Raw genomic sequence first — 12,920 nt, 5'->3', positions numbered from 1 at the left:
TTTAACTAGCTGGGATGTGGGCAGACAATCTGGATTAAATTGTACTGGAAATGGCTCAGGATGGAGGAAAAACAGGTAAGTTAGGTGTGCAAATGCTATTTGAGTACCGGTAGTAATTTCAAATATTCAGTAACCAAAATTAAAATAATTTAAAGTCATAATTTAGTTTTCTGTATGAACCCTGGAGATACTGTTGTGTATTCATTGTCTTACATTTTCTCCTATAGTGATTTCCATTGCTGGCAATGGAGCTGCCAAAAATCAAACCATGAATGATTTTAATAACTTTTTGATATGTGTAGGCTGAACATTTAAATTGTGTAAGTAGTAAAGAGTCATGGTAGTTGTCTTGTGAGTAAAACTTGTTTTCTCAAGAACTCTTCTCAGTTTTCTCAGTAATTTTTTAAAAAAGGAGTCCAAAGACGTTTAGACAAAAAAAGTGAAAGCATTTTACTTGTGATAATCTCTAGAAAGAAGTTTGTGCATTTATCTCCAGCCTGATACAGTGCTCCCAATGAAATAATATTGTAAATAGCTACCAGATAGTAAACTAAAATCTGAGTAGTGTCTTGGTTGCTACTACAGTGGGCTTTAGTGGTTGTATTAAATCTGTTTCTGTTAAGAAAATGTAAGTAAACTTCAGGAGGTACTTAATAATCTGTATATAGGCTTTAATAGATAAAAGTGATAGCATTAATGGCTATTTTAAAATAAATTATCTGACTGGTGGCCTCCTCCTGGATAGTTGTGCTGACATCTGCCCACAGTGGTATTGTAATATAAGTTTGCAATGTTGTGCAGTGTTGCAGAAGTTGCTATTTCTGATACTAACTAGAAATTACAACTGGCGCTGCAAGCCAAAATAACTTTTGATTCTTCTCTGTCTATTTAGTTGTATATTTGAGTGCTTTCTCCAAGAACCTGAAAGGCAAGCTTTAAATGTCCTGTGTATTGATTGACTTCAGTTAAAAAATCCATGTAAATATTGGACAAGGTTTCATTTTTCACTCATGTACAGTTTAAGCAAACTTTTCCAAGTTTTATATATAGGATCTTAGTCACACCGTTTACTTGGTAGGTATATAATGATGCAGAGAACATATAGCCTTAAAATGCAGCTTTAAAAAGTTATAGCATTAAACATCCTCTGTAAAATTTACAATTTTCTAATGTTTGAAATATTCATAGTTTTTAGTAGTCTGAGAAACAAGTTTGTAGAAAAGACTGGAGTTTTTTTAAAAAAATAAGAACATTATTAAAAACCTGATTTTTAGAAGGGAGGAAACAAGCAAGATGCTTTAACGTGTTAGGAGTATTTTATATATTGGACTTTAGTGCTCCTTATAATTTTATACACATACAGGAGCAATCACATACATATCCTAGAATCCATGAATTTCATTTCAAGCTGCTCTCTCTCTCTTTGTAGTTGTCAACTTTTAACTTGAAACAAAAAGAACGCCACTGCCCATAACAATGTACTGTGTACTTTTAAAATAGCTTAGCTTTCAAGCCTTTTTGGCTCAATATCCAGTTGAAAACCAGGTTTGGTCAACCATCATCAGGTGATCTAGTTTCTGTCAGCTGAGAAACTTTGTGTTGTATCCAACCTAAGCTCTACTCAGAGTAGGCCCATTGCAAATTAATGGACCAAAAATCAGTAATGTTAATTGATGTCAATGAATCTTTGAGTATGACTGGTGTTAGAGACACCCCTTGTATCCAAAAGCCTATTCAGCATCCAAATTCTACTTGGCTGGAATGGAGGAGGATCTAGCACTAAAGGTTTGGTTGAGCACATCTGGGCACATCTGTAATCTCGTCTTATACAAGCAGCATTAAATGGATGAGTTTTCTGACACTATGTTAGTTTTTCACTTCAGTACTTGAACATGCTAAGCATCATTTTCAAAACCTTCAGATAAAATACTAACCCGAGTCACCACTGGGAGTAGCATGTTGTACACACTTCTTTGGAGATGAATTTCACATAGGTTTTTTCTGAATGATTTTATAAATGTAATACAGTGGTTTACGTTTAGTCATTGCAAGTGTATTGCATTTAAAACAAGATTTAAAATTCCATTTTTGTCAGTGTTTTATTTTCCATAGTGCCTGTGGAACAACTATGTTCCTTTAAAGATTTTTACATGATTTTGGTTGGGTTTCACTACATTAAGTTTTGCCCAAATGTGTACTTGCAAATAAAGAATAATACCATTTGCTATAGTTTGTAAACAGTTGCTTACATTACAGGTTTTAGGTTTATTGGTGTACAAGCAAACCATTCTTTTTTTAATGGGCAGTGGCTTTCTAATGCCTGAAGGCTCAAAGAACATCTTGGTAGTGTTGCATTTCTGGACACTCAAATGTCTTCAGAAGGTAAGAAGAGGGTGTCCTTTCACATTAGTATATGTGATTTTTTTTATTTTTAAAAATGCCAACTCCATCTCAAACTTCGGCTTGTCAAAATTATTTTCACTTCCATATATCTTAAATTAAATCACCTTTCCTTCCAGTCTTTAGGCAACTATTAGGAATTTGCTGTCCAACCATTTATTGGTCTTTAAACTGCAAAAGAAGTTAGCTTGTATTGAAGAAAAATAAAGTGCATTTTTATGAAAGCTTGTCTGCCTTGTATTATGTTTATGCAAAGTATATGTAATTAAAGTGTCCAGTATTTAATAAGGGACGCAGGTGGCGCTGTGGTCTAAACCACTGAGCCTAGGGCTTGCCAATCAGAAGGTCGGTGGTTCGAATCCCCGCAAATAGGCTGAGCTCCAGTTGTTCGGTTGCAGCTCCTGCCAACCTAGCAGTTCGAAAGTACGTCAAAGTGCAAGTAGATAAATAGGTACCGGTCTGGCGGGAAAGTAAACGCCGTTTCCATGAGCTGCGCTGGTTTTGCCAGAAGCGGCTTAGTCATGCTGGCCACATGACCTGGAAAAACTGTTTGCAGACAAACGCCGGCTCCCTGAGCCAGTAAAGCGAGATGAGCGCTGCAACCCCAGAGTTGTTCGCGACTGGACTTAACTGTCAGGGGTCCTTTACCTTTTTTATTTAATAAGATTGTGGTTGTGAAATATGAAGCAGTTTTTACTTGAAATGAAAAATGACCTGTTGAACAAAGTAGCTTGAGAGAGAAAATGGAAACAATAGCAGGTTATGGTACCTACCGTGTTTCCCTGAAAATTACATACCTATAAAATAAGCCGTAGCAGGATTTCTAAGCATTTGCGTAATATAAGCAATACCCTGAAAATAAGACATAGTGATAGGTGCAGTTCTGGAGGGCGCCAAGGAAGAGGTGAGGCTGGACGCAGCGCCTCCCAGCAATAGCTCCAGCCCCGCCAGCAGCGCCCTTAAGACGGCGCTGGATAGGCGTGGCTATGCAGCGTACTGACGCGGAGCGGTTAAGAAGGGCATGGAATTCCGGGTTTGGAGAGTTACGACGATGTTCCAGAAGACGATGACTTAACTATATTTGAATAAATGTAGATTGCTGTACCATACTGATGTAATAAGACATCCCCTGAAAATAAGCCATAGTGTGTCTTCTTGAGGAAAAATAAATATAAGACAGTGTCTTATTTTCGGGTAAATACGATATTAGTGACAGTTTTTAGTCTTCAGTTTCTGCTGCTGTATAGAAACAGCCAACTTGACTGCTATTCTGTGTGCATACCTGCCCCTCTAAAAGAGTTGTGTGAAGTTAACAAATTTGCTGCAATTTTTTGTAACACTGCTGTAATCACAAACAACCATCAATTACTAGAAGTTTAGCAAGTTTTAATTTACCCGTAACTGCTAGAATGGGAAAGCCTCACCTGTTAGTAATATATACTAAATCAACAAAGACCTAAGCAACTTACCAAACACTTAGAACAAGTTGATAGAAAATTTATAAAAATAAAAATAAAACACATATACATTACATGTTCACCTTCCATTAGGTAAACAGAGTAGTAAATGTGTTGCATCACTCCTGTAGATTTGACATAAAAAATAATAGAAACGAATATTACATAGGTCTAGATGGCATAACAAAATGACTTTATTTGTACACATGAAAGGAATAGAATTCTATTACCAAAACTACAAATAGTATTTTTTTTAAAAGATAGGCATATAGGAGACTAAGAGCAGCTAACAATTTGGTGAAGAATTTCCTCCAGGCTACCGGCAATGATAGTGCTAGGAAACAAAAATAGGTGGTTTTTAAAGGTGGTTTTTTTGTTAACGTCTTGAGCTATGTGTATCATCGCAAATGTGGGGGTAGGCAGTCCTTGCAGTCTCATTAGGTTTTAAGAGCATTGATATATCTAATAGGGGAAATTTAGATAACCAAAGTGCACTTAAGAGAAAATGCATGAGATAAATCCTACTACCCTGTGCAGCTATCAAATGCTGTCAGTAGCTGAGCACTAGCATAATTAGTTATACTCTTCATCTCAGGGTAGCACCAGTTGAACTTTCTGAGGAAGCTGGGTATACCACAATTGAGCACCACAATTAGTGGGATAGACAATGACCCTTGGGATCCCTTAAAGGTAAAGGGTTACCGTTACCTGCTCCTTTAGAAGGAGTGTAACCCCATAAAGAGCAGGCAACGTCCCATCCATCTAGTCTAAGGAACCACCCACCGGCAATGCTTCAGTCTTCTCTGGATTGAGCTTCATTTTGTTGGCTCTTGTCCAGTCCGTTACCGAGGCAAGACAGCCATCCAGCACCTACACTGCCAAGATTTAGTAGTAAGTCAAGCTGTCTAGCTACCAATTCAGCCAAGTATCAATTGAGCATGCTTCCTGCGGAAAGGGCACGGTATTAATAAGGTAAACCATGTAAGGGACTATAACCTTGCACTAGTACGCAATATCATGGTTTAGGAAATCTTCTTCACTTGGCACAGCGCTACATCTTGCAGCCATCGGAAAGCTGCAGGATGCCTCGACATGACTAAGACGTTAGTTATGTTATTGTTACTGTACATCCTTCCTCGAGGACGTTCTGGACAATAAAGGAGGTTCTCCCGTTCTTCCTATCTGCTTCTGAAGGAAATGAGGCTGAGAGTCATCGAGGCCCAACATCACTCAAAACTGATGAATTATTAGCATTTGAACCTCTTCTCCCCACCCACCCCTCGTCTGATACACACTTAACTCGGCGCAAGCACCGTTATATAGAGCTTTATTGCTGAATGAGCATGCTCAGGACTGGATATCTCTGGCTCCCCAACACAGCGGTGCGGGCAGCCCAAGCTCGTCGCAAGTTTCTGGTTAAAAAAAAAAAGTGCCCGCATTATTTTGTGTTAATACGTGGGAGCCAAAAGAGAAAACAGTTTTGCACATCCATTGGGGAGAAGTGTGCTTTGAAGCAAGCCGCCCCAATAAGCACAAGGCTTAGCAATTCATATATATTTTTTAATTTGCACTTGCCACACACCCGGCCAGACCAAGAACCGCTCCTTTAGGCTGCGGTTTCAGAAAGCAGCGATTTACTGTAGTCCCGCCCGCCTACCCGGCGTTTCACCTCCGGGTCACGAGGCCTAGGCAGGAGGGCGCCGGCTCCGCAGAAACCACACGGCCTCCCCCTCGAGCTCCTCTCCTCACCCGGAAGTTGTTGTTGAGCGCGGAGCGGCCGCCGAGGGGAGGTGAATGGGTGCCTCCGAGAGCGGCTCGAGGGCGCCGCGAGCCGTTGCGAGCCGCGTTCTTCTCTCTGCCGCCAGAGGCGAACTGGCGGGTGGCGGAGGCCAGGCCCTACTAGCTCGGCCTCGCTGCTCGACAGCGGCGTGAGGAAGCCTTCCCTCCCCCTCCCCCCCCGGTGCAATATGTTCAAGAGAATGGCTGAGTTCGGGCCTGACTCCGGGGGAAGAGTGAAGGTAGGAGCCGAACGCCGCTAGGCGCCGGGAGCGGGGAGGAGGAGGCTGAGGCGGGGCCAGCTCGGTGCGCTCGGATTCGAAACCGTTGCGCCTCCCTAACGGTTACTTTTGAGTGACAGGGAGGTTCCGAAGCCCTGTCGGGTTCCCAAGGGGGCAGAGATCCTTTCGTGTGCAGAGCGCTTGCTTTGCGTGCAGAAGGTCCCGAGTTCGATTCGGTGCCGCCAGTTAAAAAGAGGCCAGGTGATGCGAAGGTTCTCTTGGTGTCCGTCACAATAGACAAGAGGAAGGCTGCAGAGAACGACTGGTCCAAGGCAGCGCCGCTTTTCTGTGCTTCTGGACTTGCCTCCTCTTGTTGCATATTCCCATCCATCCCACTTGCCTGTTACTCTTCACTAGCGTCGTTAAAATAACATTCTGGATTTCTATGCCTCGGGTCTGTGTGTATGTCCCCCATTAAATAATGGCTTCTAAGGGGGAAATTTATAACATACCTTAAAGACCTTTGCAAACAATCGTTAGTAGGATTGGAATATCACTTGTAGTTTAAGGTTAAATTCGGGAAGAGGTAAAGGACTTGGATTACCATAAAAGATGCAGGAGGAAAGGATTAATGATAGGACCCACAAAGGGGAGAATGGAAGTCCAGGAGATTCCTTGGAATCTTGTTTTTTATTATTTATGTTTGATGTATCTTTGTAAAATTCTAATTTGGTCAAAAGTATTGCAAACCTTTCTTTCTTTCCTTCCTCCCCTCCCTCCCTCCCTTCCAGAGACCTAGGTTTCATCAACTAGGACCAATTGATCAAACTGGTATAAATCTGCACATGAGTTAAATTGATTTGAAGAAATAGTCGCATTTTTAGGCACCTCATGCACATACGGCATTGTTTTTAAGGGGCTTTTAAAAAATTTGCATATTGGTACTCTGCCTACTATCCAACGTTCTCGAGGCAGCTTGCAGCATATCCTTAAAATATACTAAAATAGACACTGATGTGATGGTTACAAAAGTGTGTATCTTAAGTTTTCCGCTTAGTTATCTTAATGTTCCAATAATTGCCACTCTGCAGCTCCTGACCTAGAATGGATTACAAAAGCAAACAGTTGTTGGTTTCTCACAGGCCAGAACTTCCTTGCTAGTTCCTTCAGCTGCCTCACAAATTCAGTCTCCAGCGAGTCATAGAATTGTAGATTTGGAAGGGACCCCCAAGGGTCATCTAGTCAAACCCCCTGCAATGCTGGAATTGCTGTAAATATGTTAGAAACCTCCTTCCCTGTACTCACATGGTCCGGTTGCCCCTCTTCTGTGGAATCTCTGAGCAATCAAAAATAATCCTGGTCCCAACATAGCTGACTAAATAACTAGATGTGAATTTCTTCATCTTTCTTTTGTGTTTGTGTGTCTCATTAATTGGGTGCAGTTATTTAGTCATTCAGAAGGCTGTAAATCAGTTAATTGGCTAAGTGTGTGTAGGATTGGACCACACACATTGTGTTTTGAGTCTTTATCCATAACACTATTGTTTGTTGGCTTACGCCTATCTTTTCTTTCATCATGATGCTCAAGGCAGTTTTCGTGTGTGTGTGTGTTCATGTTCCCAGTCAGTCTTCCATCCAGGTGTTGAAGGGAGCCCAAGCCAGATCTGCTTAGCAAAAACTTTATGTATATTTTAGAGGGGGGGGGTAATTTTTGCCCCTACCACCAAATTGGTTCCTCATCAACATTATAGTGAATTTGGAAATTGAGAAAGAAATGAATATTTTATATTTAAACTTAGGCACATTGAATTTGTTGGAACAAAAACCAGTGACATTATTACTGTCACTCTCAGAGTATATATTTTGGTAGATAATGCAGGAAAGATTAGTTTATCTAGAAAGTAAGTTTTTATCTTAAGCAGATTTCTGAAAAACATTGTTATGCCTCTTTTTCTCACTTTAAGGGTGTTACTATTGTGAAGCCTATTGTTTATGGAAATGTTGCGCGCTATTTTGGGAAGAAACGAGAAGAAGATGGACACACACATCAGTGGACAGTTTATGTTAAGCCTTACAGAAATGAGGTAAACAGAATCATTCTTGGATAACGGTATATAACATATGTGTACACCTGTGCGAATTCTAATTGTTTTCTGTCCAATCCTGATCTCTTAAATACTGCTCATGTTTTAGATATCAAACTAGGATAACTATGTATGCAGCTTTCAATATAAGGAACTCTACAGTAAAATTTAAAAAATGTGACTACATAGGAACAAATATAAGGAATACCTTTGGAAAGATTGCAGTCTAAAGAAATAGGGTATTTGACTGCTGTCTGAATTGTGTGTGGAATGTGCTTAACTTTTCAGTAAATAGACTCATGGCATGCTTCAGAAAGCATCTTGGGGGAAATCAGATTAGAGGTCTCACAAATGTTACAAGAATCAGCAGCTTAAACACTGCTAATACTCATAAGTAATTCTGTGGTAAGCGGTAAGGGGGCTAGAAGAGAACAATGAAACACTGTAAAATATATTATTGAATGTATAAGTAATGGTTGGCTGTATTTGTTCCAGGATATGTCTGCATATGTAAAGAAAATCCAGTTTAAGTTACATGAAAGCTATGGTAATCCATTAAGAGGTATGACTTAAAAAAATTAGTTGACACAACATATGAAATAGTTTTCAAAGAAGAAGTGGCTTATGTTACTTTTTTGTCTCTTTTAGTTGTAACTAAGCCACCTTATGAAATCACTGAAACAGGCTGGGGTGAATTTGAAATCATCATCAAGATATTTTTTATTGATCCTAATGAAAGACCTGTGAGTATTCATATTAGCATGAATAGCAAAGACCTACTTTTAATATCTGGTTATTCTGAAGAAGCCAAATTCTGTTTCAGTTTGACTAGGCATTAGCAGTCCATTGGGAAAGATTCCTTTGTCTTTTAAAAGTTGCTTATAGTATGTGCAGTTTGACCTATGATGAGAGAAATGGGACCTACGGAAATTCTGTATTTTAAGCCACTGTTAAAGGGAAAATAGCCCAGTGTGTAAGAATTAGTGCCATCCCTAATTTTTGTGCTAAGCAATATCTGTATATATACACTTAATTGGTTTGTAAAGAACTCTAGTTTTCTAAATACTGTTGTTTTACCTATCCAGTGCCTTATACTAGGTCAGAGTAAGAGCAGCAAATATTTTGAGAACTGACGTGAAAAGCATTATATGTGAGGAAAATACTGTTGGGTTTTTAAAAAATGAGTTGAATTAATTAGATCTCAATCAGTATGGTAAATTCTTCTTACTTGGAATGAATGCTCCTTTTGTACTGGCCACTATGACTCTGGAATGTAGACAGTTAAAATAATAACAGTTGTGCAGGTTATTTTTATTATTTTTGTCTTGCACAGGTGACTCTGTATCACTTGCTGAAACTGTTTCAGTCTGACACTAATGCAATCCTGGGGAAGAAAACTGTGGTTTCTGAATTTTATGATGAGATGGTAAGAAAATAAAAGTATTTTGGGGAAATGATCCATTGTAGCTGATATATTAAAGTTATTATTATTATTTCATTAGATCTTTCAGGATCCTACTGCCATGATGCAACAGCTGCTGACTACATCTCGTCAGTTAACACTTGGTGCTTATAAGCATGAAACAGAGTGTAAGTGCTAATAGGTGTGAATTTTCTACGAACTTTACATGAAATTGTGTTTTGTGAACTGTTGTCTATATCTTTTACATGAAGTATATTTTGAAAGAAATGTTTATTTATCTATTATGGTGGATAATATATAGTGACCAGTTCCCTTAAAAAAAGAAATCTGATTCTTACTGTTGCTATCAGTGCAGATATAAAGCAGTAAATGTAAATGGCTTAGCTGTGTATACTAGGAATTTTGAAATGCAATATAAGTAAGCCCTCAAAGCAGAATTACAGCACTTAAAAAGCACGTGGTTTCTCCTACCCACAAGTAAAAAAGAGTCTTGTTAACAGTATACAAATTCTAGATTCTTTAAATATGTCTTCTAAATAGATGACTTCTAAATGTCAGGTAGTTGTTTATCTCTTTGACATCTGATGGAAGGGTGTTCCACAGGGTGGGCACCACTACCAAAAAGGCCCTCTGTCTGGTTCCCTGTAACCTCACTTCTTGCAATGAGGGAACTGCCAGAAGGCACTTGGTGCTGGATCTCAGGCTGAACGATGGAGGTGGAGATGCTCCTTCAGGTATACTGGGCTGTCAGGAAACCGCCCTCGCTGGGGCTGGAAGTGGTCCCGGGGCTTTTTCCAGTATCGGGAACCCCCGTCTCCGCTGAGCAGCTCGTCATCTTCCCCCAGTGGAGGAAGCGATCACTCTTCCAGTGGGGATGGGGAGTTGGAGGCAGGAAGTGGGCGCAGGGGCTGTGGCAGGGATGGAGAGCCTCTGCGCCAAGCGGGAAGAGGGGGAGAGGGACCCTTTCCGTCACCCTGTTTTAGCAGGGAGGAAGGACGTAGAGGGGGTAGGCGGGGGTTCAGGATCACGCGCCTTTTATGTTGGGCAAAGAACCAGAAACGGACATTCCCGGACTCTGCAGAGGGATGAACTGGACGTCTTTATTTTAGCTCCACTGTAAATATCTGCACAATAAAGAACTTAGTGTTTAGAAGTCCTGCATTTGGCTGATTTCTCATGAGCAACCACCGAAACTCCTTACATGAGTCAAGGGTTTAGGGCTTTAAAGGTCAACACCAACACTTTGAATTGTGCTCGGATATGTACTGGGAGCCAATGTAGGTCTTTCAGGACCGATGCTATATGGTCCCGGTGGCCACTCCTAGTCACCAGTCTAGTTGCCGCATTCTGGATTAATTGCAGTTTCCGGGTCACTTTCAATGGTAGTCCCACGTAGAGCGCATTGCAGTAGTCCAAGTGGGAGATAACTAGAGCATGCACCACTCTGACGAGACAGTCTGCAGGCAGGTAGAATCTCAGCCTGTGTACCAGATGGAGCTGGTAGACAGCTGCCCTGGACACAGAATTAACCTGTGCCTCCATGGACAGCTGTGAGTCCTAAATGACTCCCAGGCTGTGCACCGGGTCCTTCAGGGGCACAGTTACCCCATTCAGGACCAGGGAGTCCCCCACACCCACCCGCCCCCTGTCCCCCCAAAACAGTACTTCTGTCTTGTCAGGATTCAACCCCAATCTGTTAGCCGCCATCCATCCTCCAACCGCCTCCAGGCATTCACCGCCTTCACTGGTTCTGATTTAAACGAGAGGTAGAGTTGGGTGTCATCTGCATACTGATGAACACCCAGCCCAGACCCCCTGATGATCTCTCCCAGCTGCTTCATATAGATATTAAAAAGCATGGGGGAGAGGACGGAACCCTGAGGCACCCCACAAGTGAGAGCCCAGGAGTCTGAACACTCATCCCCAAACACCACTTTCTGGACACGGCCCCAGAGAAAGGAGCGGAACCACTGTATAACAGTGCCCCCAACCAACCCTTTGCTACAGAAGAATGCCACACTGCAGCGTCCCTGATAGGCCACCCAGCCAATGCTTAAAAATGTCTAACGAAGGAGAGTGCCCTATTTTCAAAGGCAGTCTGCTATATTGGCAAACAGTTCGTACCATCAGGAAGTCTCATTGGTTCTGGTCCTACCCTCTGGAGCAAATTGTGTCTTGGAAATCAAGCTGGTCAAACACATGCAAAGAAGTTCACACTTAAATGCCCATCTAGCCTGTTTTAATTTATTAGATTCTAAACAATATACAGTAGATTAAACAGAGTTCATTATGTTTTCTAATTATTCAGCTGTGCTTTGGAATTCTCCTGGCTTAGCAAAACGCTGCATATGTCTTTCTTGCTTTCAGTTGCCAATGTAGAAGTAAAAACCAGGGAGAAGCTGGAAGCTGCCAAGAAGAAAACCAGTTTTGAGATTGCTGAACTTAAAGAAAGATTAAAAGCAAGCCGTGAAACGATCAACTGCTTGAAAAATGAAATCAGAAAACTTGAGGATGATGATCAATCTAAAGACATATAACAAATAGCTACATATTAAAGGACTAAAAGTGAAGCCTATTGTTACCATGCAAACAATAATGTATCTTCTAAGATTTCGTAAGGGCAAAAAAAGTTCCAGGGTTTTTTTGGGGGGGGGATTTGGTGTGTAATATTTCACCACTTGAATGTTTAATAATAAAATGTTATTTTCATAGTTTAAATTACAATTGTCTTTCCATCTTTCTTTAAATACGGTGGCGTAAAATTGAAGTTTTATTTATCAAGTTACCTTTATGGTACACTATACCACACTCAAGTGTGTTCATATTGTAGTTTACTGAGCTTTATATAAAAACCTTTCACAATATTGGTGTTTAATGAGAGTAACATTTGATTGCTTGATACACTCCATTGACCTGAATATAAGAGGTAAATCTTGGCTTTGTTGATATATAAAGTCTGCCTCTGCTTCCAGACTAGTCAGAATTATCTGATAAAACTACTGTTGGACAAAGAATAATTACCGGTGGGTTTTACATTGACAAAACTATAAATCAGATTACTATTGATGGGGTATTGGAGGCGATAACAATGTTTGTTGCTTTGAGTTTCCTGAATAAAAGTACTGTATGGGAAGCATCTTGTATACTTTTTGTTTAGTACTTGAAAATATAATAGGATAGGGACAGATAGTTCTTTTATGATAAATTATCTGTAAGATTTATCATGCCACCTGACAATATGCAATTTGAACATAACTCAATTTAATCTTTTTGGTGCCGTTCTCAAATATATTACTAAATATCTTTCTTCCACTAACTTTGATGAAAATTAGCAAATACCTAATTTTCTGTGCAGTGTAAATAAAAACCCAAAAACATCCCTATGCATGGTTAGGCTCTAGAGATAGATCAGTGCATAGGTTAGGGTTTATCAGTGTAACAGCAGTGGACACATAACTGCCTGCAGAGACCATCCCTGGCACCAACAAGGTCCCCTCCCCCTGCTGAAATGAAGATTGAAAGAAGCATATTTTATCCAGTATAATAGGTTGTGGTATAT

The 12,920-nt window shown here is 40.4% G+C and overlaps 1 protein-coding gene across 1 annotated transcript; it reads left to right on the top strand.

Moving 5' to 3' along the window:
• Window positions 1–5,684: 5,684 nt before the first annotated feature.
• On the top strand, window positions 5,685–12,494 carry YEATS4 (YEATS domain containing 4). Its single transcript, XM_033162360.1, has 7 exons — window positions 5,685–5,875; window positions 7,819–7,938; window positions 8,434–8,500; window positions 8,587–8,681; window positions 9,272–9,364; window positions 9,441–9,528; window positions 11,729–12,494. Exons 1-7 carry the CDS (start codon window positions 5,825–5,827, stop codon window positions 11,896–11,898), a joined length of 684 nt encoding a protein of 227 aa, XP_033018251.1. The 5' UTR covers window positions 5,685–5,824; the 3' UTR covers window positions 11,899–12,494.
• Window positions 12,495–12,920: the final 426 nt, after the last annotated feature.

This window comes from Lacerta agilis, chromosome 10, assembly GCF_009819535.1.
Source record: "Lacerta agilis isolate rLacAgi1 chromosome 10, rLacAgi1.pri, whole genome shotgun sequence".
Taxonomy (NCBI): Eukaryota; Metazoa; Chordata; class Lepidosauria; order Squamata; family Lacertidae; genus Lacerta; species Lacerta agilis.
Note: the sequence above shows the minus strand (reverse complement) of the source record. Positions and strands in the feature narration are given on the sequence as shown.

Bases quoted from the DNA above. Each gene is read 5' to 3' on its own strand.
- YEATS4 (XM_033162360.1), top strand. From the start codon at position 5,825: ATGTTCAAGAGAATGGCTGAGTTCGGGCCTGACTCCGGGGGAAGAGTG. The intron at 8,682-9,271 runs GTGAGTATTCAT...TGTCTTGCACAG, and splicing joins TTGATCCTAATGAAAGACCT to GTGACTCTGTATCACTTGCT. The intron at 9,529-11,728 runs GTAAGTGCTAAT...TCTTGCTTTCAG, and splicing joins TTATAAGCATGAAACAGAGT to TTGCCAATGTAGAAGTAAAA.